Source organism: Primulina tabacum, chromosome 17 (genome assembly GCF_025594145.1).
Source record: "Primulina tabacum isolate GXHZ01 chromosome 17, ASM2559414v2, whole genome shotgun sequence".
Classification (NCBI taxonomy): Eukaryota; Viridiplantae; Streptophyta; class Magnoliopsida; order Lamiales; family Gesneriaceae; genus Primulina; species Primulina tabacum.
This window is the reverse complement of record NC_134566.1, coordinates 31,047,238-31,073,687: the sequence shown is the minus strand read 5'-3', so window position 1 is coordinate 31,073,687 and position 26,450 is coordinate 31,047,238. Positions and strand designations below refer to the sequence as shown.

Below are 26,450 nucleotides of genomic sequence, written 5' to 3'. Positions count from 1 at the left end.
TTGGAATCGCATTTTATTCGTTATTGCTCGTCGATTCCACCAAGAGTACTCCAGACGCGAGGTAATTTTCTCATTGCATTGCATTACATATTGAATCTCCGGCGTGCTTAGAAACGTGCTTTGTATCAACCTATACTAGGAGGACTCCATGCTCATGGTCTTTCTTTTCATTTAGGGTAACGCAGCTAGATATCCCATTAAATTTAGATGGCGTTACAAATTTGACAACCATTGATAAAAAGAAATCTTGGCTAGCTGTTGCGAAAGGGGGATATTATTTGCATAAAAGGAAAAATACCCCATTTTCAATAGGATGAGTCCATTTCATTTACTTTTTTTTTTCATTTTATACCTCAATTTGGAAATTGGATCACATAAATTTCTTTTGGGAAAAATTGAAATTTTAGTCCACTAACTTTGTCTACTTTTTCTTTTATCTTGTAACTTGTCAATATTTCGTTTCATAAACTAACTTAGAAGTTTTTTTATTTTTCGTCATTTTTCACCTGAAACTACTAAATTTATCAAATATTATTTATTTGGAATTGATACTCTCTTACACAGCTCATATAGTTAGAATAAGAGGGTGTTTGACTAAACTTATTTAAAACAACTTATAAGCTCTTATATCTTATAAGTTGTTTTAGGAGTTTATAAGCTGTGAGGTCTTATTTTAAAAATAAGTTATGAAAATATTTTGATGAACTTATTTAAAACAACTTATAGATCTTACATCTTATAAGTTGTTCGAAACTTTTTTACCAAAAATTTTGAGAGTATATAAGCTATAAAAACAACTTATAAGCTCTGTCAAACATTCTCTAAAACCTATATTATTACATTTTCCTTTGCTTTTGTTTACACTTATTTTGATGTATGTAATATGCGTTTATTCTCACCACAAGATCTATAAAGAAGAGCATCGATGTAAAATAAACAATATTCGAAAGAGTCAATAATTTTTGGCCAAATAAAGAATCAAATAAAAAAAAATCCAAGTTAGTGGATGAAAATCAAACATTGACAAGTTAAATGACTAAAACCCAAAAAATATCAAGTTACAAGATTGAAACCATAATTTTCTCTTCCTTTTACAAGATAGAGAAACCTAATCTTTATTTTTTCCTGAAAAAAATAAGTAACCTAGTTGTAGATGAACTTGATAATATAGGAAATATTTAAACCTTATTTTTAATTATAAACTCATATTTACTATATTTTTCCAATCCACAAAATATAAGCTATTTTTCGTTATTCATTTTTCAGTGCTCATTTTAGTGCTCATGTGCCACATTAATGGTGTATGAAATAAGATGATAAGTGACATCTATTAAAATTTCATTAATTCATCCCGTCAAGTTTTTATTTGGGTTTTTATCCTTTAAATATTCAAATTTTGGTTTCCGTATAATAAATAAATAAATTATTTTTTTAATTTATAATAATTTGGTCAGCTAGGATCGTAAGCAATAGGAGTAATAGAAGAAAAAAAAATTATTTTTTAATTTAAACAATTTAAGTATGTTCTGAAGTTGTTACCACGCCTACAAAATTATTTTTTTAATTTCTCTACATTTGATAAAGGCGAATTATATATATAAAAAAATAAATAGTTCCTTGGAATTTCTCGATCCATACATTTTATTTTTTTATATAATATATGATTATTACTGGAAAATGTTTCTTTTTTTCTTGTTAATTTTTTTCTCCACTTTACTACTTAATCAATGCAACTACAGGCCCACTTCAGAGGGGAAGCAACGCTCATATCCAGTCAAGCTGAGTGTAACCGATCGCATGGTAAGATTAAGTGAAGAATTGATTGTTCAAATTCTTTAAAGTTAAAAAATAAAAATTTACCTTTTATGGATTATTTTCTTTCTTTAACTTAATTCGTTTGAAGAATAAATAAATAAATACATAAAAATTATTCGAAATATATATTTAATTATGCAGGTGGAGATGGACAACGGAATTGTCAAACTCCAATTATCAAAACCAACTGGTCATATGACGAGCATAAGATATGATGGAATTGATAACATACTTGAAGATGGCAATCCTGAAATGAATAGAGGGTAAGATCAATATGCGTCATTCTTCCCTTATTCTTTTTTTTTTTTGAGTGATTATGTTATGTCATTTTTCAAATATAATACAATTCATATCACACATAATTCAATTTACACATGCAAATTAATGATCATATCGTTTATCCTGTGAAATGCATGCAGATATTGGGACATCATGTGGAGCAAGTCGGAGAACGAAAAGAATGTTTTATTCAAGTAAACATCTATATTTTACATCATATATCTGATTAAAATTTTTACGGTTGTGATCGTCTGAGTGTGTGGGTATTTATTTTTGAATAGGTCTCTCGTGAGACGGTCTCACGAATCTTTATCTATGAACCCTACCGATATTCATAATAAAAAGTAATACTCTTAGCATAAAAAGTAATATTTTTTCATGGATGACCGAAACAAAAGATCTCTCTCACAAAATATGACTCGTTAGACCGTCTCATACGAGTGTGTGGGTGTTTATTTTTTTGTGTAAAAAAAAAAACTATGAATATAGAGTAGAAAAATATTTTGACGTTTTGAAGAAATTTTTTTCCAATATTTTTCTCTCGCTCGATGCCTCCTAAGTCAATTTTCTGGCACCTTGCAGGTTGGATTGTACAAATTTCAGGGTGATTGTAGAAACAAAAAATCAAGTGGAGATTTCATTTACAAAGACATGGAATGTTGCGTCCGTTAAGGACAATGTTCTTCCGCTAAATATCGACAAAAGGTGTTTATATAACTATTTTCCAACGTAATTTATTAATTCTAGAAATGCTATGTCATGAATCTTGAAAGTGCGATAGGTGTCCTCTAGACTAGTAAAGTATGTGCAAAAACTAATTATTACATCCGATTGAAAGATTTTCAGTAGAATTTGCACACAGATCAATCTTCACCAAGAGGGTTGGATGAGGGTCGTTAACCATCTCTCAAATCCGACGATGATACATCAACATTCTGGTGGAAATTTAAAAAGAATGAAAATTGAAAACACGAATCAATTTATAGGACTAATAAAAACTTAAACAAATTATAGGAACATGAGAAAAACAAAATTATAAATATGCAAACTTATTAGATGAAAGTTGTAAATTTCCCAAGTCGAAATTTATCATAAGAAGAAGATTACTAAACCCTAATCTTCACTATTTTGCAGATTTATAATGTTAACAGGAGTTTCGGGTTTTTATACATATGCAATCTTTGAACACTTGAAAGGCTGGCCGGAATTACACATCGATGAAGCGAGAATTGCTTTCAAGCCTGACAAAGACCTGTAAGATTAATTCAGAGGGAACAATTTAGAGTCACTTTAATCTGATTTCATGCTATATTTATTAAATTCATTTTCCATGAAATTGCTTGATTATAGGTTCCATTACATGGCTATCTCCGATAATATGCAAAAGATTATGCCAACCGATGAAGACATGAAAAGGGGAAAAACTCTTGATTATAAAGAAGCTGTTTTATTGACAAATCCAACAAATCCCATACTCAAAGGGCAGGTACATGCAGTAGGTTTTAATTCAACCTAATCCGATTTATACACACAAGATTATGACCACTTGTAGCTCGGACCAGATGTTTCGCGACAATATCGTTCGTGATGTAATGGAGACCGATCTGATTCGTAGGTAGACGACAAGTATCAGTACTCATGCGAGAACCAGGAGAATCATGTGCACGGTTGGATTAGCTCGCAGCCACACGTCGGGTTTTGGGTTATAACACCGAGTGATGAGTTCCGATCCGGTGGACCTGTTAAGCAAGACCTCACCTCTCATAGTGGCCCAACTGCCTTGGCTGTAAGTTCAATTTATTTCTCATTAAAGAAAATAAACTACGTAGGTAGTACATCACATGCAAGCTTCATAATGTTTTACATACATATATATATATATATACAGGTATTTTTTAGTGGACATTATGCTAGTCCGGAATTCAGAATTAAACTCCACAATGGAGAGCCCTGGAAAAAGGTATTCGGCCCCATTTTTATATACCTGAACTCTGACTCAGGAAATAAGCCTGTTACACTTTGGAAAGATGCTAAACAACAGGTAAAAATTATTGATTCACAATGATGCAAAAAATTAAAATATATGTTACACTATTTCACGGTCCTTCTGATAAACCTCTATCCAATCTTCTCAGATGATGATAGAAACCAAGAAATGGCCATACGATTTCCCATCATCGAAAGATTTCCCTAGTGCCCGTCAAAGGGGTTCGATCGCAGGTCGACTGCTAGTCCGTGACATGTATCTAAATAAAAATATCCATCCAGCAAAATCAGCATATGTAGGATTGGCTACGCCTGGAGATGTTGGGTCCTGGCAAGAAGACACGAAGGTCATTCATATATACATACATATTAGCAATTATTATTTCATTTTCTCCCTAGCTTCTGAAATATAGTTCGATAACTATGTTTTCCAGGGCTATCAGTTTTGGACACGAACTGATGCAATGGGGTATTTCACAATAGAAAATGTTAGAGAAGGCATATATGACTTGTATGGTTGGGTTCCAGGGATCATTGGAGACTACAAATACAACAGAATGCTAATAATCAAACCAGGTAATGATTAAATCATATATGTACATATATATACACTTCTAATTAAAAATATTTTTCATGTTTCCAGGAACCAAAGTCAAAGTAGGTAACATCGTATATGATCCTCCAAGAAATGGTCCAACTCTCTGGGAAATTGGGATCCCCGATCGTTCGGCTGCTGAATTTTACGTGCCTGATCCAAACCCCAGGCTTGTGACCCATCTGTTCATCAACAACACAGAAAAGTAAGTTAAACGTAAGATGTTCTATGTAAAAATATCTCAATCATTAAGATAAGATCGATGCAGTTAACAGCGTAAATTGTTTGAATCCAGGTTTCGGCAATACGGGTTATGGGAAAGATATGCAGTTTTGAATCCTACTAAAGATGTTGTCTACAGAATTGGTGTTAGCGATTATCGAAAACACTGGTTTTTTGCCCATGTAAATAGGTAATTAACTCATCTTCTTCTTTACAATGTACAAATGAATGATCATATTAACTCCAATTATAATTTTTTAAATCAGTACTTATGATCTCACTTACTCTAGGATTTACTTTATTTTCCAGGAAAACAGGAAAGAATATGTATAAACCCACCGCAAGGAAAATTGTCTTTGATCTGAAAAATGTGATCGAGAAAGGAACCTACACTCTCAGGCTAGCACTGGCATCCGCCAGCCTTGCCGAAATACAAGTATGCCAATAACATCATCCAATTTTGCATAATACGTCAGATATTAATATATATGTTGTTTGAGTAAAGATATTGATAGTTTTCATTAAAAAAAAAAAGAATAAAAGCTTCATTGATAGTGTAATACGATTTCATCTTATTTTCTTGCACAATTTAATTTCTAGGTGAGGATCAACAACCCATCCGCGAAGCGTGCCGAATTTACGACGAGGCAAATAGGGAGGGATAATGCAATTGCAAGACATGGAATTCATGGACTTTACTCTCTATATAGTGTGAAAATATCAGGTTCCCAATTTGTGAATGGAAGGAACACAATATATCTAACGCAAACAAGAGTACAAGGTCCATTTAATGGGGTTATGTATGATTACATTCGCCTAGAGGCGCCACCTCCACAATAATACGTCATAATTAATTAGATAGAATATATAGATGTATAGTTTACGAGGAATCGGACAATATAATTTGAGATTGAATTCAACTCAAATTTTTTTTTAAACATATTCGAGTTTGGTTCGAATTAGATAATTTCGAATATATATTAGATATTTTTCAAGTCATTATTTGCCCCATCCAATTTTTTGACCAAATAGGATCGTTCAGTTCTTATATAACCTATCACTAAAATCCCCCTGGAGGTCCATCCCCAACATTGATTTCTATTCTGCCGACTGAGACCACTTTCAAGTAAGAGCACAAGCCGACCATACCATCTCTGCTGCGGAGGAACCTACATGTGGAAGGGGGATAAAACATGGTAATTTATGATATTAAAAATTGGAAAGGTTATTTTATAAATATATATAAAAAATTGTGGAAGAGCCAGAGCATGACAAGGAAGAGACTGACATGGTCGTAACCCTTTGACCAACTTACCCACACAGTGTTTGTCGCCTCCAAGCACTTCGCCGTGCAAAGTACGCAGCATGTATAATGGTCGGTGAAAGTGGGTAACTTCATCAAAAAAAATTTATCATAATAAAAAAACATTATAATTACACATAGCTAAATGTTAAAATATACACATAATTAATTTTTTAAAAAAACATCGCTTAATTAAATTTAAAAAATACATATAAATAAAATTTATACATGATTAAAAAGTTGTTGAATTCCACTATTCATCCTCGTGTGAACTACAAATATGTTTGATCTAGTCATTTTGAAGCCTATGATGTAATTCTCGGCACTGAATATTTTTTCTTTCCATTTGTATCCATGTACTCGAATTGACTCCTCCGATCGAAGAGCGCACATGTGACACACATAATTAATCTCTAGGTCGGTGTACATCTTTTCTGGGAAGAGAAATTCGTCGTCCATCATGGGATCGGAGAATAGATTTTCATCGTCCGATGATGAATAACTTTTGTACGCCATGAGAAATATTAGAGATTGTGTACGTGAGATTGGAGATTGTGTGAAATGGAGAGAAAATGACGTATATTTATAGACAAATGGTTGAATCTTAAAAATATGGTTACTGGTATTTTTTTTAAAAAAAATCAGATTGTTTTAAAAAATTAAATTATTTTTTTCATTTTAGAATTTTATATAAAAAAAATTTAAAAAAATAAAAAATAGTTGGTGAGCTTCATCGGAGAGTCTTCACGCAGGACCCACCAGCATTACCGGTCGTGGATAATTCTAGGTGTTGTTTTCTTGGGGATGCTCTAATTGATTTCTTCTGCACTTCTACTTTTTAATCAGTATATTTATATTAAATTTATATATGTGTTTCTTAATTTGAGGCTGGATTTCAATTATTTATTTTTCAAAAAAATCAGTATTGATTTGTAGATTTGCACCGAAATAAATTAAAGTTGAGTATGTCTCTTGTGAGACTGTCTCACGAATCTTTATCTATGATACGGGTCAACCCTACTGAAAGTTCCGTTTCCACAGAGTGAATGTGACGAGAGTGAGTGTTGTGTATTAGAATGTAGGTGTTGTGTAGGTGTTGTAACACCCACGACAACATGCAGCGGAAATTATAGTTTAACACACTAACACGCAACTTGAATGATAACAATACGAGATACGAGAGATAAATTATGCACAAGTATTTTATAAAATACTTGTGCGGTGCCTCAGGGCAAAATAATTCACTAGAAAAACTTGTAAGTTTACAAAAACCAATACTAGTGAAAGAATAAAACAACTCCCTTATTAAGGCGAGTAACAAATTGCATCCTAAATCTCTAAAAAACCGTATAACCAAAATACATAGGATGCATCAACTGAGAAGTGAAAAAGTCTTCAAAAATCAGCGCACTAATCAAAACAGTGATTAGGTGTTGTCTTCAGATGTTGTCAGCACTTCATAGCAACACTTTATCAACGACGCGAGATTGCTTCAATCAGAAAACCTTTTCTTCGTACGAATGCGTCTCTGTCTCTCCGAAAGTTTTATGCTCTATATCGTCCATCCTTTCTTTCTCCTTTTAGTCCTATTTAACATAGACAAAAAGCAATTTCATTAGGAAAACAAACTCTCTTTAAAATAAAGATAGTATCTTAAAGATATTGTGATATCATATCTCAAAGATATTATGATATCACATCTTAAGGATATTATGAGTCATATCAAATGTAGTCTCATATCAAATATTAGATTTACATGAGATCGTATTGTCAATTTCGAGATTATTCTCATATCTAGAAAGGCAAAATATTAAAGATAAAAAAGGAAAATATATCAAGGAATATAAAATTACTTTCACCTACTGATATTCACAATAAAAAGTAATATTCTTAGAATAAAAAGTAATAATTTTTCATGGATGATCCAAATAAAAGATCCGTCTTTCAAAATACGATCCATGAGACCGTCTCACATAAGTTTTTGTCATTAAAGTTTAAGTTGATTTTTATTTCTTTCGTAAAAGTCGCTAAATGGAGTTATATATTGTCGACGATACATTTTAAGAGTTATAAGAAATTTATCGTCGTCGAGCAATTTGCGGGTAAAATTTTAACAATTTTTCAAGTTACTTTGTAGGATGACATATTTCACAAGTAGGAGTAGATTTTTTAAAGGATGGTCTCACGCCGTGATGAGAAAATTATATTATCAAAAGGCCTTTGATTGTGCATTTTCTCTGAAATTGAGAAAAATTTATTAAGTTTTCCACAATTTTTTTAGTTGGTCTGATAAATAAACAGTAGAGACAGAAAATTATTTATTTTACATTTGTAGTATTTTTTTTCCCTATAATATGGTCAAATATTAGTCTTTGGATTATCAATATATAAGTTAACTTGTATAAAAATATAAAAAAAAATTCACATGATTTAATATTATTTAAATAAAAAAAATACACTCCCGATATTGTATAGTGTATAGATTAATCGAGAGATAGATTACTTGTCGAAATGTAAATGAAGAAATTTCATTTTATAATCATATAAATATATTCCGCAGCAAGAGATCGAGAGAATATGGAGAAATATAGAATAATATATTATTAAAATCAGGAGGGCATGCCTGGCAAATTGTGTTGATTCATGCATGCAAAATTAACCAACTCCACCCCCGCGAAACACCAGGTGGAAAGAAAATATGGCTCGGGTTAATCAATCTACACCCTCTAAATTAATTTTTTTATATATATAAAAAGGTAAAGATATATTATTATATTTTGCTTTTTAAATAAGAATCCCTGACATTTTATTTGTTTGGTCTAAACCAAAAATAAGGAATTTATAAAATCCATTCTTTTTCCATATGCATTTTTTTGTTATCAATTTTGAAATGATTTTTGTATACTTTTTTCGAATTCATGTATTTTATTTTGAAATATCTTTCCAAATCAAAATCAATTGATCCAAATGGACCCTTAGGTTGCGTTTCGATGAGTATTCTTTTAAATGAACAAAAGAGATTTTGAATTCAAATAATTTATTGCAAATTATCTTTATTTATTTATTTTCTTGAAAAAAAAAATAATCAAGTGGAAACCCAAAAGCCAAATTTTCAACCTTTTTTAGATGAAAATGTATTATTGAAAAAAACAAAAAAAAAAGTATTGACTTCTGCATAAAATACCTTACTTGATTATAAAAAAAACATTTTGAATAGAAGGAAGATATTAGATACAATATATAATTAATTATTTTCGACAAACCTTTGAAAAACAAAGGATACAAATATACAAGGAGGAAATCCATAAATACAACACAAATTAAAATTGTCACTTTAGGGGGGAAAAAGACATATAAGTCTACATCATAAATAATTTGGTCCTTCATTATTGTCTCCTCGAGTTGAACCACAAGACAAAAAAGAAAAAAGAAAAAAAAAAAGAATTATGGCTTGGTACTTAGAAGTTTTAATTGGTTTCATTTTCTATCATATATATATATATATATATATATATATATTTCCCCCTACGTATATAGGATATTTTACCATATAGAACACAACAACTCACCATTGAGGTGCCACGGGACCTTTAATCACATGTGGATTTGTAATCGAGATTTGGCCATCTTATCAATGCATGAAGCTAGAAGAAAAATTTGTGCCCAATTTGTTACCATAAGACATTGTGGTCCTTAATTTGCAGGTTGGCTCTCATTTATTCTTCATTACTGGTAACCGTGGCACACGCGTTGCATGTGTCCTGAATATATGTGGCTAACATATTAAATATTCATGATATTACAACATAATGACGTCACAACATAAAGAAGAGAGTTTATTTTTCACGGTGGCTAGTTTGGAGAAGAAATAATATTATTTTTCACGTGAGCGGTTTCCTTATGACGGTGAATATAATATTATTTGTTAAGAAAAAATATAATATAAAAAATGAGAAAGGGTAAAATAGGAAAGAAAGTTGGTGTCCTCATAGAGCGGTTATTATCAGGGGCTCAACTATAATAAAATAATAAATAGTAAATATAAAAAATTAAAAATGGTAAAACAGGAAAGAAAGTTGGTGTCCTCATAGAGAGGTTATTATTAGGGCCTCATACTTAATATAATAGTATAGAAGTATAGATTTACCTTTTCCTGCTGACTGCTGTCGTTTTCGTTTTCTCTTTGTCTAATTTCAAGGTCGTCATCTTGTAAATTTAAATATTTGTTGTATTCGATTATAAAAATTTTATTTTTTAGAAACTTATGAATTTCACACCAAATTCATGAATAATCTCTTCATGCCTTTGATTATATGTGTTTTATCCTCCATACATTTCGTCTTTTTTAGTAATCCCTTAAGTTATAATACAGAAGACAGAATAATTGTCAAAAATAATAATAACAAAGGAAACACTAAACATAACGAATAAACTCGGGATGACCATGAATTTGGTTCTAGTAGAGTTTCGTGGGACTCGAGACCGACCCCGTATAAACATAAACTCATATCCGTCTCGACCCAGACGACCCATACCCTAAACTTAACGTGTTCTACCCGTCAAACCCGTTAGACCCATCAACCAATTATAATCGTAATGTTTTTTTATATTTTAAATTTTCCCCAGTCTCTCGAACTACAGGGCTTACATATAGATAGATAGTACAGCTAGTTTATTTTCCCTTGAGATGCTCTCTGAGTTTCACACAACACAATCACAATTCACAAATATTACAACTACATTATTCTATCTAACCTCCAAAAAAATCCTATTTATAAATATACTTTTGCTTCTTGAAGAAGATCACAAGAGCCCATCAATCTTGCAATCCCATGCATGAAATCAATGACCTCATCAGCATGTTTATCTTTGCCTCTGCCATAGGAAACTGGACAAAACAAAGAAACTAGCATAAATGCATCCACAACTCAATTTCCTTGTTTCTTCACCTGTTTTTACAATTATATATTACCTACCTTCACATGGTTTAAATATATAGTTGCTTCCATGATGTCGCATGATGATATCCTCACCGGGAAAGATGAGAGCCAGGGATCCACCATCCGGAGAAGTGCTGCCGCCAAGCCTCAAGAGGCGTCCGCCGCCGCGGCCCTTAAGTGCCCGAGGTGCGATTCAACAAACACCAAATTTTGCTACTACAATAACTACAACCTTACACAGCCAAGGCACTTCTGCAAGACATGTAGAAGGTATTGGACTAAAGGTGGTGCTCTGCGCAATGTGCCGATCGGCGGAGGCTGCAGGAAGAACAAGAAAATGAAGCCGTTTCAAAGGGTTCCCGGGGATCCAAAGGAGGAAAATGGATCATCTGACATGGGAGGGTTCCGATTCTTTCAGGGTATTTCACCAGCCATGGATTTTCAGCTAGGAGGGCTGAATTTACCGAGGCTCCAGCTTTCGAATACGACCAATCTATACAACCAGTTTCCATCTTGCGGAAATTTAGCAAACATTTGTTGCACAACTTCTTCAGGCCCTCATCTTATCCTTGATCCTTCACCGAGTTCTTCTCCTCATTTGGGATTGATCACGAGTACTACTCAAGGGTTTCAAGAAATGGGATCCTTGAATCTCCGCAGCAATCTTACATCTTCAATTGAGTCTCTGAGTTCTATAAACCAAGACCTTCACATGAAGTTGCAGCAACAAAGATTATCCACGATGTACGTTGGAAATAATCAGAAAGAAAACAGTGCAAATATCCCATCAGAATCAGATAACATTATTCAAAAACCCCAGCCCATTTTGTTTCAAAATCTGGATATTTCAAAGCAAGATTACTCAAATGCAATTGGGATTGCAAGGAAAGAGGGTGTAGATGAAAATTTATCTACTGAATGGTTTTTTGAGAATTCTTATGCAACAGTGACTCCAAGTGCTCCAGCAACAAGTAGAAGCCACGCAAATCAAGAGAGTACTAGCAATTGGAGTTCTGACTTGAGTCACTACAGTACACTGCCGTAAATCAAATCATATATATATATATCTCATCATGTTTTCTTGAATCATCTGTTCTTTTGTCTTATTAGTTTTGTGAAGATGAAGATGAAGATGGAAGACGAAGAGGGCTCGAAAGGGGTTAGTTATCAACATGCAAGAGTAGTTTTTAAAGTTTCTTGAATATTGCTATTTAGCTTTCTGTATTTCTGAAATGCTAACTTTAATATTATATGTAATTTTTTTTGTCAGTGTTTAATGCAATTGCATGCTCAAGCTTGGTTAAATAAGCTGCGTATGTGCTTTTTCATCTCACCTTATCAATAAATACTTATGCATAATGATTCGTTTTCTTAGCTTTTGCATTCGTTAAATGGTCTGTAATGCATTTCAATATTTTATTGAATAATGATTTTGGGGCCGAAAAAAAAAGACATTTTCAAATCAAATGAAGCAAACATCTTTAAAAAAGTACCACAATTTATCAAAATGATTCGACATCATATATAACCAAGCAATATGCAATTTATTAGCACAAAGAAATTAATCTTGTTTACTTTTATTTTATTCCCTCTCACATCTGTCTTTTTTTCCCATTATGTTGCAAAAATGGACATTTTCCCTCCTCTCAATATTTCCTCAATCACTTTGAGATTGGTGATTGGTTTGGACCATTATTAATTAAGTGTATTAATGGCATATCTTTGATTTGTTTCATGTTGAGTCGTCGGTAGTATTCTGAACACTTCTCATTGTCTCAGTGCCTAGCTCTCTCCATCAGGCAGAAACCAATCTCCGAATTTTTTCAGCCATTAACACTGAATAGTAATTGCTATATCATATACTAAATGTCACGTTAACTCATGCCTCGCAATATTAGTTATTACAATATGATAAATTGGTAAAAGTAAGTAGGAACGAGTGTTTGTGTATCTGACGCTTTATCAAAACTATATTTAATGATAATGATGTAATGCTAATATTTTAAATTTTTCGTTAGCTAAAACTTCACGTTTCGATAGTTTTCTAGTAGGATCAATTGTTGCACACAACAGTCTCTCCAAATAATCGCATTTCTTGCTATCAATGAAAATTAAACTCGTGATCTTGACTCTGATATCAATTGTCGGACCGAGCGTTTGTCGTTTTACCAGAAAATATAGCTAGTCGCAACAGTATAATTTTAACATTTTAAATTATATATCATCTCAAACCGTCACGTTTAGATTGCTTTCTTATAATTATTACACCTAACAAAGTATATATTATTATTGTTATTTCATAATGTGGGGGTGTCCGAAAAAGTGGTGACTTGAAAGTGTATGGCATGTAGGCTGTCAAACTTAACGTTTGAGTGAATGGAAAAGAGACACGAGAAGAGAGCAACAGGAGCAGCATAGGGTTTGTCCTTTGGCATTGCAAGATTGTCACGTTTTAAGCTTTTGTATTCGCCTTGAATTGTGAGCCGTAACCATTCCCACTCTTTACATGCACCAAAATTATTTTGTTTTCTTGATAAAAAAAAATTAATTTTTATTTTATAGAATATTATAATTGAGCTGCATACAGAGACGGACCTATGCTTGGCTCGTCCTAGGCTGTAGCCCAGCCCAATCTTTTTTTTACAAGAAGTTATAGAGATTTGAGCTAATTCTTTTATTTAATAGAATTTAATTTTGAAAGTATATTTAAAATATATTAAAAATAGTTTTAAAATGTAAATTTTGAATCAAAGTGAAACTTATCTTATACTACACGGGTTACATATTAATTTAAATAATATATAAATTTTGAAAAATGATATTGATTAAACTTCTTTTTTGAAAATTAACTCTCCAATTTCGAATACACTAGGAACAATATGTTTTTTTTATAAAAAAAAAATACCAAAGTCATTTTGCTAACTATTTTCATATTAATATCTCATATTTGATATAATATATATATATATATTAAGTTCAAACCCACCTCAACTTTAATTTCTGGATCCATCTCTGGCGGCATATTGTGACACTACTAACTGAGTAATTATATGATAATAAATTTTAAAACGCATCGTCGTAGAGTAATTAGTTAACAGGAAAATTATAAATTAAATTTGGTTATGATATATATAAATTAAAATATTATCAAAATATGATTTGAAATTATATTAAAAAAAATTACATGGGGTTTTATGTGCATGGTAGGTGGATGGATAGGAGAAGAAGACATATATGTGTGGTTCATGAATAACGTGATAGCCAGAGCAACGGGGAATAGAACCTAATTGCCCGTTGGAATATTGTGAATTGGCTTCCAACTGTCAATTTAAATCATGCGAGAATTTCATGACCCGTCACAACTAACATGTCGAGTCATTGCAAGTAAAAAATTAGATTACTTATCGGGAAATTTGCATATATGAACGGATATTTATAATGAGAGAGCAGTTAAAGGTGTTGCTGAAAGTCAATCTAGTTAATTCATGAATTAAACACCCAAATCTGATATTTATAGGAGATTATTTCGTCATATCATGTGTCTTCTATCTTGGCTAGGGATGAGCCGTAGTTTAAAATCTGGTTTGAGCTTGATCTTGATGGACCTATTCATAGGAGATCATATCCGCTATAAAATATGATGACTCGATCGATCAAATAATTAATCACATAAATCGTGGGATATTAACTTTGAATTTAGTTCTCGATTTTTACGACTTATAAATTTACAGATAATGTAGCTGCCTTTATTTTTTTCTATTAGTAGCAGTGGACTTGGGCCTGAATTGTGAATTTGGGCTGCCTTTTGAGCTTGGGTTAGTTGGGATAAGGCCTGTTAAATTCGGATCTTGATTATAGCCGTCAAAATTGGTCGTTTGTCTGGTGAGGTCATCCCATAAATAAATAGACAAGTTGAGTTATTGTTTTAGTAGCTCATGATGGCGGGACAAAACGGGCCAACCCATTTGGATCGAGGGTCAATGCTTGCTATTTTTTTATTATATTATTTTAATGATTTTTTAAATATTTATATTATTTATAATGATTTATTACGTTATGATTAAATTAAATTTGAAAATTTTAAATTATTATTAAAGATTTATCATAACAATATATGATTTTTTTAAAACAAAAAAATTTGATAATTTTTAAAAATTTTGACCGGTTGACCCCATTATCTTATTTCCTTCATTTATTTTAATCTCGTATTTATTCCATTTGAATCTCATTACCGATAATCTGATTTCCATTATTCGACTATTGTAACGATCACAGGTTATCCGGATTTTAGGCTCTCTCGGGGGCCTTGTCTCATCTTGGGTTCCCACTAGCTCAATTGGTATCAAGTCTCTTTGAACTATGTACTTATGCCAAGAGGTCATGGGTTCGAGATTTGGGGATATACCACTCCACCAACCTGATATGGAGAGTCCTATGAGTAACGACGTATGAGAAAGTCCGTGAGGGAAAAAGCCCCAGTGGAAACCCAATATGAGACAAGGTCTCCGATAGAGCCTAAGATCGAGATAGCCTATGATTGTTACAATAAGAACTCAAAATTGAATCCCATGGACGTATGTTGGGTACTTCTTGCTTAAGTGGCAAGTATACCAAAAGGGCAATGTAAAGTATAGCGATTGGAATGATCAACATTCCCGAACCGATTGCCGATGCCTTTGACATCTGACGACTGGTAATCCAACCGATGAGAGTTGAACCTAAGAAACACATGTTGATGGCGATTGAGCAGAACCCAAGAAGCCACAGGACAATAATTATCTGCAAGCGAAAACGTTGATCATTTGATGAAGCTAGGCTGGCTGATACGCCCTGTCCGAAAATTTCTGTGTTTCGCCATGAGGAGAGAAACAAAAAATAGGAGAAGAAAAGTAGCTAGAGACCTGAGTGAGCTTGAAGAATATCTGCTCTCTAAATAGTTAATTTATATTGTGTCAGTATCAGAAAACATGATACAAGATTTCTTTCTTGTCAAAATATTTGGTTTCTTGTTTACAACATGGTTTTATTAGGCCTTTTATGCCATATTAATACTAAAATATGAGGGCAACAAAATCTACACCCCGTGTAAGAATTTTGCAAGTCGGAATATGAAGTTGCGCATCGATTCCCAAAGCACTGAACCTTTTCTTGAAGATCATGGATGATCATCAATTTGTTAAGCAAGCATGTGCACCTAAAACCAAACCTTGAGAATCACGGAGGATCATTCTGTGTTCAACCATTAACTTTTTTTAAAAAATAATCCTTCTAATAAAATGCTCATACAAACCACTTCCAGAACATTATATTTATTACTTGAGCAGCAGCTCCTCGGAATGGAAAACAGATCGAAAATTAATCCAATACCCAGAAACTGCTCCAGCATCATTGTTCAGCATTGAAAATGGCTTACTTTACAGCATTCCAGCCTCAACCTAACCTGTAATGATTAAAACTAATCCTAGACCTTATCGGGTCAGACCAAGAGTCGGTTAACAACGAATTGCACGAAGTAAAATTATGGTTAAACATCAGTAGAAGAGACTGGTATCACCTAATCTAGCTAGTTTAACTGGCAATGTCATGTTAATTGAATTGATTAGGCCAAACGAACAACTCTGGCACCATGGAAGAGGCTGAAGCATCGGGAACGAGGGGATTGCTAGCATGGAGGTGGTGGAAGAGGCTGTGATGATAAAACGGGACCGGAAGGTCTAACGGCACGCCACATGGGATGTGGGAAACTGATGGAGATGTGGCAAAATCAATGCTGCTGCTGCTGCTGCTTTTGCATGGAGGTTGAAGGATGTTGCTATAAGGCATCCTTTCTTGGGGTACTTCAAGAGATGCTTTTAACCGTTTCGCTGTTCCTCCAATGGGTAGGGAGCTTCTATTGATTGCTTCAACATTGTAACGACTCATCTCGAAATTGGTCACCGCATTTACTCCCCGGAACTTTATTGCAGCTATGTCATATGCTTCTGCTGCTTCCTCCTCAGTTGCTGCCAAATCATAAACAAATTCCATTTAGCCTTATTCTCAGATTTATTCGAGTAAAGTTTCAACTACATTAAAAGTTGGCATACCAAATGTTCCGAGATACAGATCTTTATTCCCAGCAACTCGACCAATCCTTGCCTGCCAGCGACCTTGTTGATGATGCCTGCAAGTTCAAGACCGGATCATATATAATTGTTCACTGTACCATTAAAGATGACCAAATGAATAGGATAGTGCTAAGGAATTAATTATTTTATGATAAGACTTGAGAGATCAAACCTGGTAACACCCCTGTAGATTGATGCTCCTCTTGAGAAACCACTACTCTTCCTGAAGATAAAAGCTGATAACAAATTACCTCAAACAAATAAAAAATAAGCATTTTGTTCAAAGTGAATTATGATGTGCACAAACCTTCGGATCGAGGCGATAAACTCTTGTTTAGTTGAGTGCTTCATCTCCTCCAACTCTTTAGCATAACTGGATATCTAAAATGAGAATTTCTATAAGACTCGGACGATCATGCATAGGTTTAAACAATTGTGATCAATAAGAGTGAACTTGAAGATCAAGGATCTAGAGTCCATTATCACAGATTAATGCTTTTGACGCATAAATTCTCACCCTTTCAGTCGACCAAATGTCGGCGTTATGTCGTCTAGATTAAAATCCAATTCTAAAATGTTTTTATCATATCAAATCTCACAATTGCAAACACATCATAGTCGAGACTGATGATGAAGAAAACAAAGATCATTACCGGGAAGTTGGTGGTGGCATTATGACCCCAATATTTTAGAGCAGATAAATCGTACGCCCTTGCGGCCTTGTCTTCCTTGTCGTAGCCACCTGCACGTCAAAAAATTAGATGCAAATGAGAGGAAAATTTATAAATATATACATATAGAGGAAAATTGAAGCAAACAAAGCAACTTACCCAAGTACACTGCCAATCATAATCCACAGTTTCGTAACATCCAGGAATTAGTATCCAAAATCATGCAAAAGAATGAAGCTATCATTAGCAAAGCACCCATGTAAGAGCTCAAGATACACACGTACGTTCAACAACAAGCACTACTACCTAGTATGGGTGCACAAATATTCAGAAAAATAAAATTAAGATAGCTTAATTTGAATTTGTTCAAATATACAAAAGTGGGCATGGATCATTTACATGATATTCAATGACTTTACTGGGTGGTGGGGGCACATATGTTGTAACCAAAGTGTACAATTGGACAAGAATTTCAATTCCACCAGATCCATGCATATATATATCATATATATAAACATAGCACCAAGAAAATTGGCGGCACATCTGATTGAATGAAATAAAGTACAATTTGTACATCAATATTTCACTCAATCAGTCAATCATCACTGTAAAAAGATTGATTGAATATAAAGTAGCTAGTTGAAAAACACATACGTCCATTTGACCCCATTAATGTTCTAAAATTATTTGAATCCATGCAATGCAAAGTAATATAACTCTATATATATATATATATATATATATGTTTTTTATTTTTTATGATAGAATCTCTTCTTCTAAATATATATTTAATTTAAGTTTCTAAACTTTTTTTTCATTTCACGAGATAAGTAAAGTTTTTCAAGACCTATGGCCACATTTTTAGCTACCTTGACGCCCTTTTCTAGCTTGGCCTTCTCTTCTACAGCTGTTGTCCCATAGATGGGCTTCATATCTTCCCGTCCATCTGTGTCTGCATCGAAAGTTCAATAGTTTAAATAAATAAAGTATAAATTTTTAAAAATAAAAGCATTTTTCTTGTAAACATAAATGTTACTTGCAATTTCGAATAATTTAACATATAAAGTACGTACCGGGTAACGCCTCGGTAAATCGAAGTTCTTTGCCCAAAAGTATCAGCAATTTTCTTGCAGCTTTCAGATTTAACAGAAACGATGGCTTTGTTGTTGCTATTGTTATCTCCATTACCAAGTCCAAACGAAGACTCGTCAACTTCCGAACCCGAGTTTGCAGAAAATGCTTCGAACTCAGTAATGGCCTTGAGATCTTGTCGGTCCCCATGGCTGAAATAGGCGGCGGCGCCGGTTTGATGGTTGTCGTAGATGTGAGTCAAGGTTGAATCTTGAGTCTCTGTCGAGTCCCCGCCGAAGAAGTCCTCGAGCTTTGGGGGCGCTTGTGTTGATGAATCCATGAAGCTGCTAAAGTAATGGTTTTCTGCTTCGGAATACATGGTCTGAGATCTTTGGTTTGGCCACCCTATAATAAATTTGTTTTTTCAAAAAAAAAAAGAACTAATAAGTGAATAAAAGCCTTGAAATAAATGTTTTTTTTGTAAATTTCACTTTTGCTTTCGAACAAAATGTTGCAGCAACAGATAGTGAATTGAGTTCAAATGTTCGGTGCATTTTTTGTCATTTCTAGCTTTATTCAAACTTGGTTGAAAAAGAAAATAAATGAAATAAATCCCAAGAAAGCTGAACAGCAAATACATAAAAGAAATGTAATGTAATAAATAAATGTGGTCACCATTGACTGCGTAAAAATTATCAGCAAAGCCGTAGTAGTTTTGAGAATGATCAGTAGAAGAAGACTGCAGCATTTGATCCATGGAAGACTGTAGTGAGAATGATAGCCAATTACTTTCTGGTGCCATTTCACCCAAAAATTCTTCGGATTTCTCACTTTTTTACCAAGATTCACGAGTAAATATACAAATCCCCACTCCGACTTTTCAAATCAATCCTACAAAACCACTTGAAATGAACGAGAATCGTCAAGATTAAAGGACATGCATGTGAAGTGTAATAAAATTCAAGAACTAGAAAGAGACACTTATATATACACACCTTTTTTATTGATCAGAAAAAATGTAAACAAAGGTGCATGGTACACTTGGAAGATGAAGTCATATATATGTCTTTCTAACTTCTTTCCTCAAATCGAAGCTTAAACAAAAAGAAATTAACCCAGATGGGATGCTCACTCATTCCACAAATTATTAAAACTCTTAAACAGGAAAGAAAATACAATATAAAAGAGTAAATAAAGCGCATGCAAAGGTGAAAGAAGCAAGAAAATTGGGCAAAGAAACAGGGAGCAGACGCAAAGCTTTAAAAGGTAGAAAAGGGTGTGGGGACATGTGGAGGAATATAATGGGAGAAAGGGGCGGTACACTCCGCCATTCGGCGTAAAACCACGGAGGAGATTCACTACTTTATTATAACGTATAATATAATTATTAATATCATAACGGGGAAAATATTGAAAAAATAAATTTTAAAAAGAGAAGAATTAAGGGGTGTTTCGTTCTTGCGGGGAGCATATTTTAAGCGGCCAGCATGGTCGCGAAAGATCCGGCCCGGTGCTTATTTTCTTGGAACAAGATTTCAAATCTTTTCGTTTTAGGGTTTGGGTTATTTTTCCAATTTTTTGATAAGGCATAAAATACATTACTATATATATACATGTAAATATGCATTTAATATAACCAAAAAACATTTAAGTTGTTAGACAAAAGATCTTTTGTTTAATAAATAATAGAGTATATAAAATAAATATAGATTAAGAATTTTATTTTTCATGCGAAATTAGTTTGTGTACTCTTGCCTTATAGGTTTACATATATTAGTTTATAATAATACATTTAAATTTCGAATACATTGAAAATTAGTTTGATATATTGAATATATGTGGTAGGTGTCAAAAAAATTAAATAACTTTTAACACAAAAAATACATACGGCCATTTAATACGCATGCATTAATTTGGTTCTACAAATATTTTAATTGATTGAGATGAGATGTTTGAGGTGTGGATTGTAGAATTTGAATGGTTACTTGGTTTCATAATTAAATAATATGAAAAAATAAATAGACACAAATTGAATGTCTTTTATGCTATTCATAAATAAAAACACATTTGACCAATTATAATTTTTTATAAAAATAAAATACGAGTGTAACTAATAATAAATGGAGTAGGTCTCTTATAAGACAGTCTCACGAATCTTTATCTGTGAGACTGGTCAACCATATCGATATTCACAATAAAAATTAATGTTTTTAGCATAAAAAGTAATATTTTTTTATCGATGAGCCAAAAAGATATCTGTCTCACAACATACGACCCGTGAGACTGTCTCACACAAGTTTTTGTCTAATAAATGTTTGACTAACAAAGAGAAATTGTATTTCAATTACATGCATGAATGAGCAATAAATATCTTTGAAAATAAAGATTACGAACGACAAGATATTTGTTGGTGGCACCCGTGAGAGAATGGAACTTTTGGAAGTATGCAATGTAGCCAAAGCAAAATGCATGTGTTATGAAATCCAATTTGTGTTATTTTAGTCGTGATTTTTGACTTGAGCGTTTGAGTTATTACACTGAAAAACTCTTATAACATACTTGTATCCTTTATGAGTTTGTTGTTTGAGTGTGTGTAAAAACTGCTGCTAGAGCTTGGTTTTTGTCAAAAACTATTTCTCGGAGCTTGGTTCTTCTTGCCTATTGACTATGATCAATAAATGGAATTGAGTTCTTGTTCCAATTTGGATACCCCTTTAAGTATTTATCGTAATTATATATACACAAATAATGACTTTCGATAATACATACATGTCGCATTCGACCATGATTCAATGTTTTCAACATAACTTGGCCCTCAACCAGTGTCTGCTTGCCAAAAAAAGGAGCATCTTCACATTTTATACAAGCTAATCTATTTTTTTTCATTTCTGAAATATGTTAAGATTGGAACTTGTATCTAACTCAACCTCAAAATCTAGCTCAAGAGAGGAGGATCGTTCAAGATCATATATATTCAACTCCCAGATATTTTATCCAATCGATGTGGGACAACTAACAAAATATGAGACAAATTCCACTTTAATAGGTCATAACTCGAATTCCATTGACTTATGATTAAACTAGAGTCCCAAATTATCGACTAATAACTCAAATTCCCTTCACCTATAATTGAAGTCTCAAATTTCCAACAACTTGTCACACGAAGCCATCCACAACCAGCCAAAATTTTAAATCGTATTGTAATATTTTATTCTATAAACTTATACATGGTGTGTTTCGTCAATCTACGACGGCAAAACAATGGGAAATTCAAATAATTAATTTATTTGTCTGATGAGATATGATTGCCAACCAATTAGTTACTGTGTCTGAATTAGGCATTAACACACACATATATATATGATACCCCGGATGGACGATGGGCTCGGCCCGCTCTCGATGGCCCATTTCGTTGAAAGCCCAGTACTCAGAAGAGCGGGGGAGGTCATCTGGGAGGTCATCCCAGCCGACCTCTCATATCAGCAGTTCCGTCGATCCAGAAAGTTTAGCCAATCTCCCGCGCCGACCTCCCCGAATGGAGCCGAGCCGACCTCCAAAGCTGCGAAGTCGAGACGATTGGAGACGTCTCGGCCGAGCTCCCGAGCCGAGCTCCCATAAGGTCCTGGCGGCAGGCGGGCTCATACCTACGAGAGCTCTGACTCAGACGTTAGGTGCGTAGCCCACAAAGATCAAAGCCCAGAAAGGTAAAGCCCATTAAAGATCTAATCAAATCTGACACAATATCTAAACCAAATCCGGTGCAATATCTAATCAAATCTTCCGGAGATTCTGAGGATCTAAATCTACCAAACTAGGACTCTGTTGTTCTCCTATAAATACCAGGTTCCGTTCATTGTTTTAATGGATTCATATATTCACATTCTTTCAACACGCACATTACTCTCTCAGTTTTCTATTCTCTGACTTGAGCGTCGGAGGGGCTACGCCGGAACAACCTTTCGGCCCCCTTCTAACACTCTTGTTTGTGTTTTTTGATTTCGAGGTGTCCGATCCGAGCTCCCAAGGCGAATATCCGACCCCCAAGCCCCCCTCCTAGAGTGTTATCCGAGCTCCACCAGTGAAGATCCGACCTCCTAGTTAGCATCACCGATTTCAGCAACATCAATTGGCGCCGTCTGTGGGAAAAACTGAGAAGACGTAGGCATGTGGGGACGAACAGGTAGAAGAACAGGCCCCGCAGGGGGTCGAGGCCATGAAGGTGGTAACCAAGGTACCGAAGGCAATAATCGAGGTCCCAGAGGGGGTCAAGGAGGAAGAATGGCTGATCTTAGCTTAGACCAACTGGCCCAGTTGATTAACAGATCTGTGGACGAGGCCCTCCGTCGGAATCAAGCCCCATCACCACCACCGCAACAACCTCCTAATCCTCCTCCTGAACATCTAGAAGCCATATGGGAGGAAGTCAGAAGGCTTGGCAGGCAGATGGGAGGTCGACCTCCTATGCTGGATAAGGAAAGCCCGCTCTCTCCCGAAATACTGAATGAGGACCTCCCCGTTAACTTCCGCCAGCCAACTATTAAAGATTATGATGGGAGTACTGACCCTGAAAAACACTTCGGGAGGTTTAGTAATTCCGCCCTTCTCCATCGATACTCAGACGGGGTCAAATGCCGGGTTTTCCTTACCACCTTGGTAGGACCTGCTCAGAGGTGGTTCGATCTGCTCCCACCACATTCCATTACCAGCTTCCGGGACTTTAGCACCCTCTTCATAAACCAGTATGCCACAAGCAAGAGATACTTGAAGACCTCCCTGGTATTGTTCAGTTTGAAACAAGGAGATGCAGATTCATTGAGGGACTTCATTAAGCGGTTCAACAGTGCAGCCTTGGAGGTCCCCGCCGCGACAACAGAAACCTTGGTAAATGCCTTCACGCAGGGGCTTCGAGGGGGACAATTTTTCAACTCCTTGGTGAAGAAACCCCCTCAAAGTTATGATGAACTCCTGAGTCGGGCTGAGAAATATGTGAACCTGAAAGACGCACAGAGGCAAAGGCGAGTGGATACTCGACCCAGCGATAAGGATAAGGGGAAGGAGAAAGTGGAGCCGAGCAGGAAGAGGCCTGCAGAGAGAATAGAGGAGAGGGGTCGAGGTCCTGGACCCTTCCCCTATGCCCCCTTGGCCATGAGCTTGGAAAGAGCCATGGCAATTTGCGACGAAAGAAGGAAGTTAGAGCGCCCGAAACAAGTCGAAAAGGGGCCGCGTTTACCTCCCTCAGATAAGTTTTGTGAGTTCCATCAAGAGTACGGTCACGTTACGAATGATTGCCAGAAATTGGGTGAAAAGGTCCAAAGGATCATGCAAAGAGACCCTCACATGAAGAACCTCTTAGCCCGATCAGAAGGAAGGTATCGAGATGATAGAAGGGATCGAGGACCTCCTGGGATGAATCAGAGGCCACAACCCCGGGAGAACCGACCCAACCGAGGGGGTCGAGATGACCCCCCGCGACATCAAGGACCTCAGGTCCAGCAGATTGCTAATGATCCGACCAGAGGTATAATCCATATGATAACGGGCGGCGCCACCGACGGAGATTCAGGCAGAGCTCGTAAAGCTCATGGGCGGAGATTGGAGAGTCTGGGGTTAGACCTTGCCCCCAAAGACGACCCCGTCATCGGCTTCGGGCCGGATGATCTGAAAGGTGTTGTGGCGCCTCATAACGACGCCTTATTAGTCACTTTTACCGTTGCTAACTGACGTCGCAAGAATCTTTGTTGACACCGGAAGCTCAGTTAATATTCTTTTCAAAAGAACCCTGGACCAAATGAAGGTGGAAGGTTTCGAGTTTGATCATATCTCTACGCCTTTATTTGGCTTCAAAGGACATGCGGTCCAAACTATTGGACAAATCATGCTCCCCTTATCTTTAGGGACGGGACCGCACCACATCACCAAAATGACATGTTTTACTGTGGTGGATGCCCCTTCTTCTTACAACGGTATACTTGGCCGACCTTCCCTGGCCGATTTCCGAGCTGTAAGCTCCACCTACCATCAAAAGCTGAAATATCCTGTGGGGAATGAAGTGGGAGTCGTAGGGGGAGATCAGAAATCCTCACGACGTTGTTATGTAGATGAGGTAAAGCAGGAAGTCAAAAGAGCTCGGATCGAGGTGGGGATGATTGTGACCCAACCAAATGTGACCTCCAAAAAAGAGGTTCAGCTCACATCAGAAGAGGAGCCAGAAACAGTAGAAATAGGGGTCCAACAGAGCGTCAGAGTGGCGGCTGATCTTGATCCCGGAACTAAGCATGATCTGCTGACCTGTTTGAAAGCTAATCTTGATGTATTTGCTTGGTCCTCACAAGAGCTCCGTGGGGTCAGCCCCGGGATAATGGAACACCGCCTCAATATATTTCCTGAAGCTCGGCCAGTCAAACAGAAGAAAAGGCATTTTGGTCCCGAGAAGGACAAAGTAATAAAAGAACAGGTAGACGAGCTCCTTAAGGCAGGGCACATTAGGGAGGTCTTTTTCCCAACATGGCTATCAAATGTTGTCCTAGTCCCCAAGAGCTCCGGAAAATGGAGAATGTGCGTCGACTTCAGAGATCTTAACAAGGCTTGTCCAAAAGATTGCTACCCCTTGCCTAGGATAGACCAACTGGTTGACTCGACCGCAGGTTATCAGTACTTATGTTTGATGGATGCCTATCAGGGATACCATCAGATCCCCCTAGCAAAGGAAGACCAGGACAAAGTGAGTTTCATCACCTCCGAAGGGACGTTCTGTTATGTGGTGATGCCTTTCGGTTTAAAAAATGCGGGAGCCACCTATCAAAGGCTCATGGACAAAGTTTTCTCAGCTCAGGTCGGAAGAAATGTGGAAGTTTATGTGGATGATATTCTTATAAAGTCCAAGAATTCAACCGATCTCATAGAGGACCTCCGCGAGACCTTTGCCACTCTAAGATCTTACGGGCTAAAACTCAACCCCCAAAAGTGCACTTTCGGGGTCAGAAGTGGAAAGTTCCTTGGATACATGGTAACGGAAAGAGGAATTGAGGCCAATCCTGAGAAAGTGAAAGCTATTCAATCTATGACACCTCCTGGGAATCTCCAGGAGGTCCAGAAGCTTGCCGGGAGAATCGCCGCTTTGTCTCGATTCATTTCAAGAGCGGCGCATCGAAGTCTGCCCTTCTTCCGAGTTCTCAGGAAAGCTAAGAAGTTCGAGTGGGATGAAGAATGCGTGAAGGCATTCGATGATCTAAATAAGCATTTGGCGGAGCTCCCCATATTAGCCAAGCCAGCCTCAGGGGAACCATTATATGTCTATCTCTCGGCCACTGAGATGGCTGTCAGTTCAGTCTTGGTCAGATAGAAAGGCACCGAACAAAGCCCAGTATATTACATTTCTCATGTCCTCAAAGGAGCGGAGCACATATATACAGTTGTGGAGAAGCTTGCTCTGGCTTTGGTCACAACCGCTCGAAGACTGAG

The 26,450-nt window shown here is 35.6% G+C and overlaps 4 protein-coding genes across 4 annotated transcripts; 3 read left to right on the top strand and 1 right to left on the bottom strand.

The window, feature by feature from the left end:
* Nucleotides 1-1,743: 1,743 nt before the first annotated feature.
* LOC142531284 (uncharacterized) lies at nucleotides 1,744-5,777 on the top strand. The gene is made up of 14 exons (XM_075637380.1): nucleotides 1,744-1,800; nucleotides 1,957-2,078; nucleotides 2,235-2,288; nucleotides 2,677-2,799; nucleotides 3,229-3,348; nucleotides 3,445-3,580; nucleotides 3,710-3,880; nucleotides 3,983-4,135; nucleotides 4,230-4,427; nucleotides 4,515-4,656; nucleotides 4,724-4,880; nucleotides 4,971-5,087; nucleotides 5,207-5,333; nucleotides 5,498-5,777. Exons 1-14 carry the CDS (start codon nucleotides 1,798-1,800, stop codon nucleotides 5,735-5,737), a joined length of 1,863 nt encoding a protein of 620 aa, XP_075493495.1. The 5' UTR covers nucleotides 1,744-1,797; the 3' UTR covers nucleotides 5,738-5,777.
* Nucleotides 5,778-10,944: 5,167 nt separating this feature from the next.
* On the top strand, nucleotides 10,945-12,462 carry LOC142531340 (dof zinc finger protein DOF5.7-like). The gene has a single exon (XM_075637439.1). It carries the CDS (start codon nucleotides 11,208-11,210, stop codon nucleotides 12,183-12,185), a length of 978 nt encoding a protein of 325 aa, XP_075493554.1. The 5' UTR covers nucleotides 10,945-11,207; the 3' UTR covers nucleotides 12,186-12,462.
* A 3,934-nt stretch (nucleotides 12,463-16,396) lies between these two features.
* Nucleotides 16,397-20,309, bottom strand: LOC142531172 (AP2-like ethylene-responsive transcription factor AIL7). Its single transcript, XM_075637237.1, has 10 exons — nucleotides 19,985-20,309; nucleotides 19,665-19,891; nucleotides 18,992-19,394; nucleotides 18,788-18,870; nucleotides 18,078-18,086; nucleotides 17,901-17,989; nucleotides 17,555-17,628; nucleotides 17,420-17,470; nucleotides 17,227-17,303; nucleotides 16,397-17,142 (listed from the first exon to the last, which is right to left on the bottom strand). Exons 2-10 carry the CDS (start codon nucleotides 19,789-19,791, stop codon nucleotides 16,727-16,729), a joined length of 1,329 nt encoding a protein of 442 aa, XP_075493352.1. The 5' UTR covers nucleotides 19,792-19,891; nucleotides 19,985-20,309; the 3' UTR covers nucleotides 16,397-16,726.
* A 2,844-nt stretch (nucleotides 20,310-23,153) lies between these two features.
* On the top strand, nucleotides 23,154-24,710 carry LOC142530691 (uncharacterized). Its single transcript, XM_075636506.1, has one exon. It carries the CDS (start codon nucleotides 23,154-23,156, stop codon nucleotides 24,708-24,710), a length of 1,557 nt encoding a protein of 518 aa, XP_075492621.1.
* Nucleotides 24,711-26,450: the final 1,740 nt, after the last annotated feature.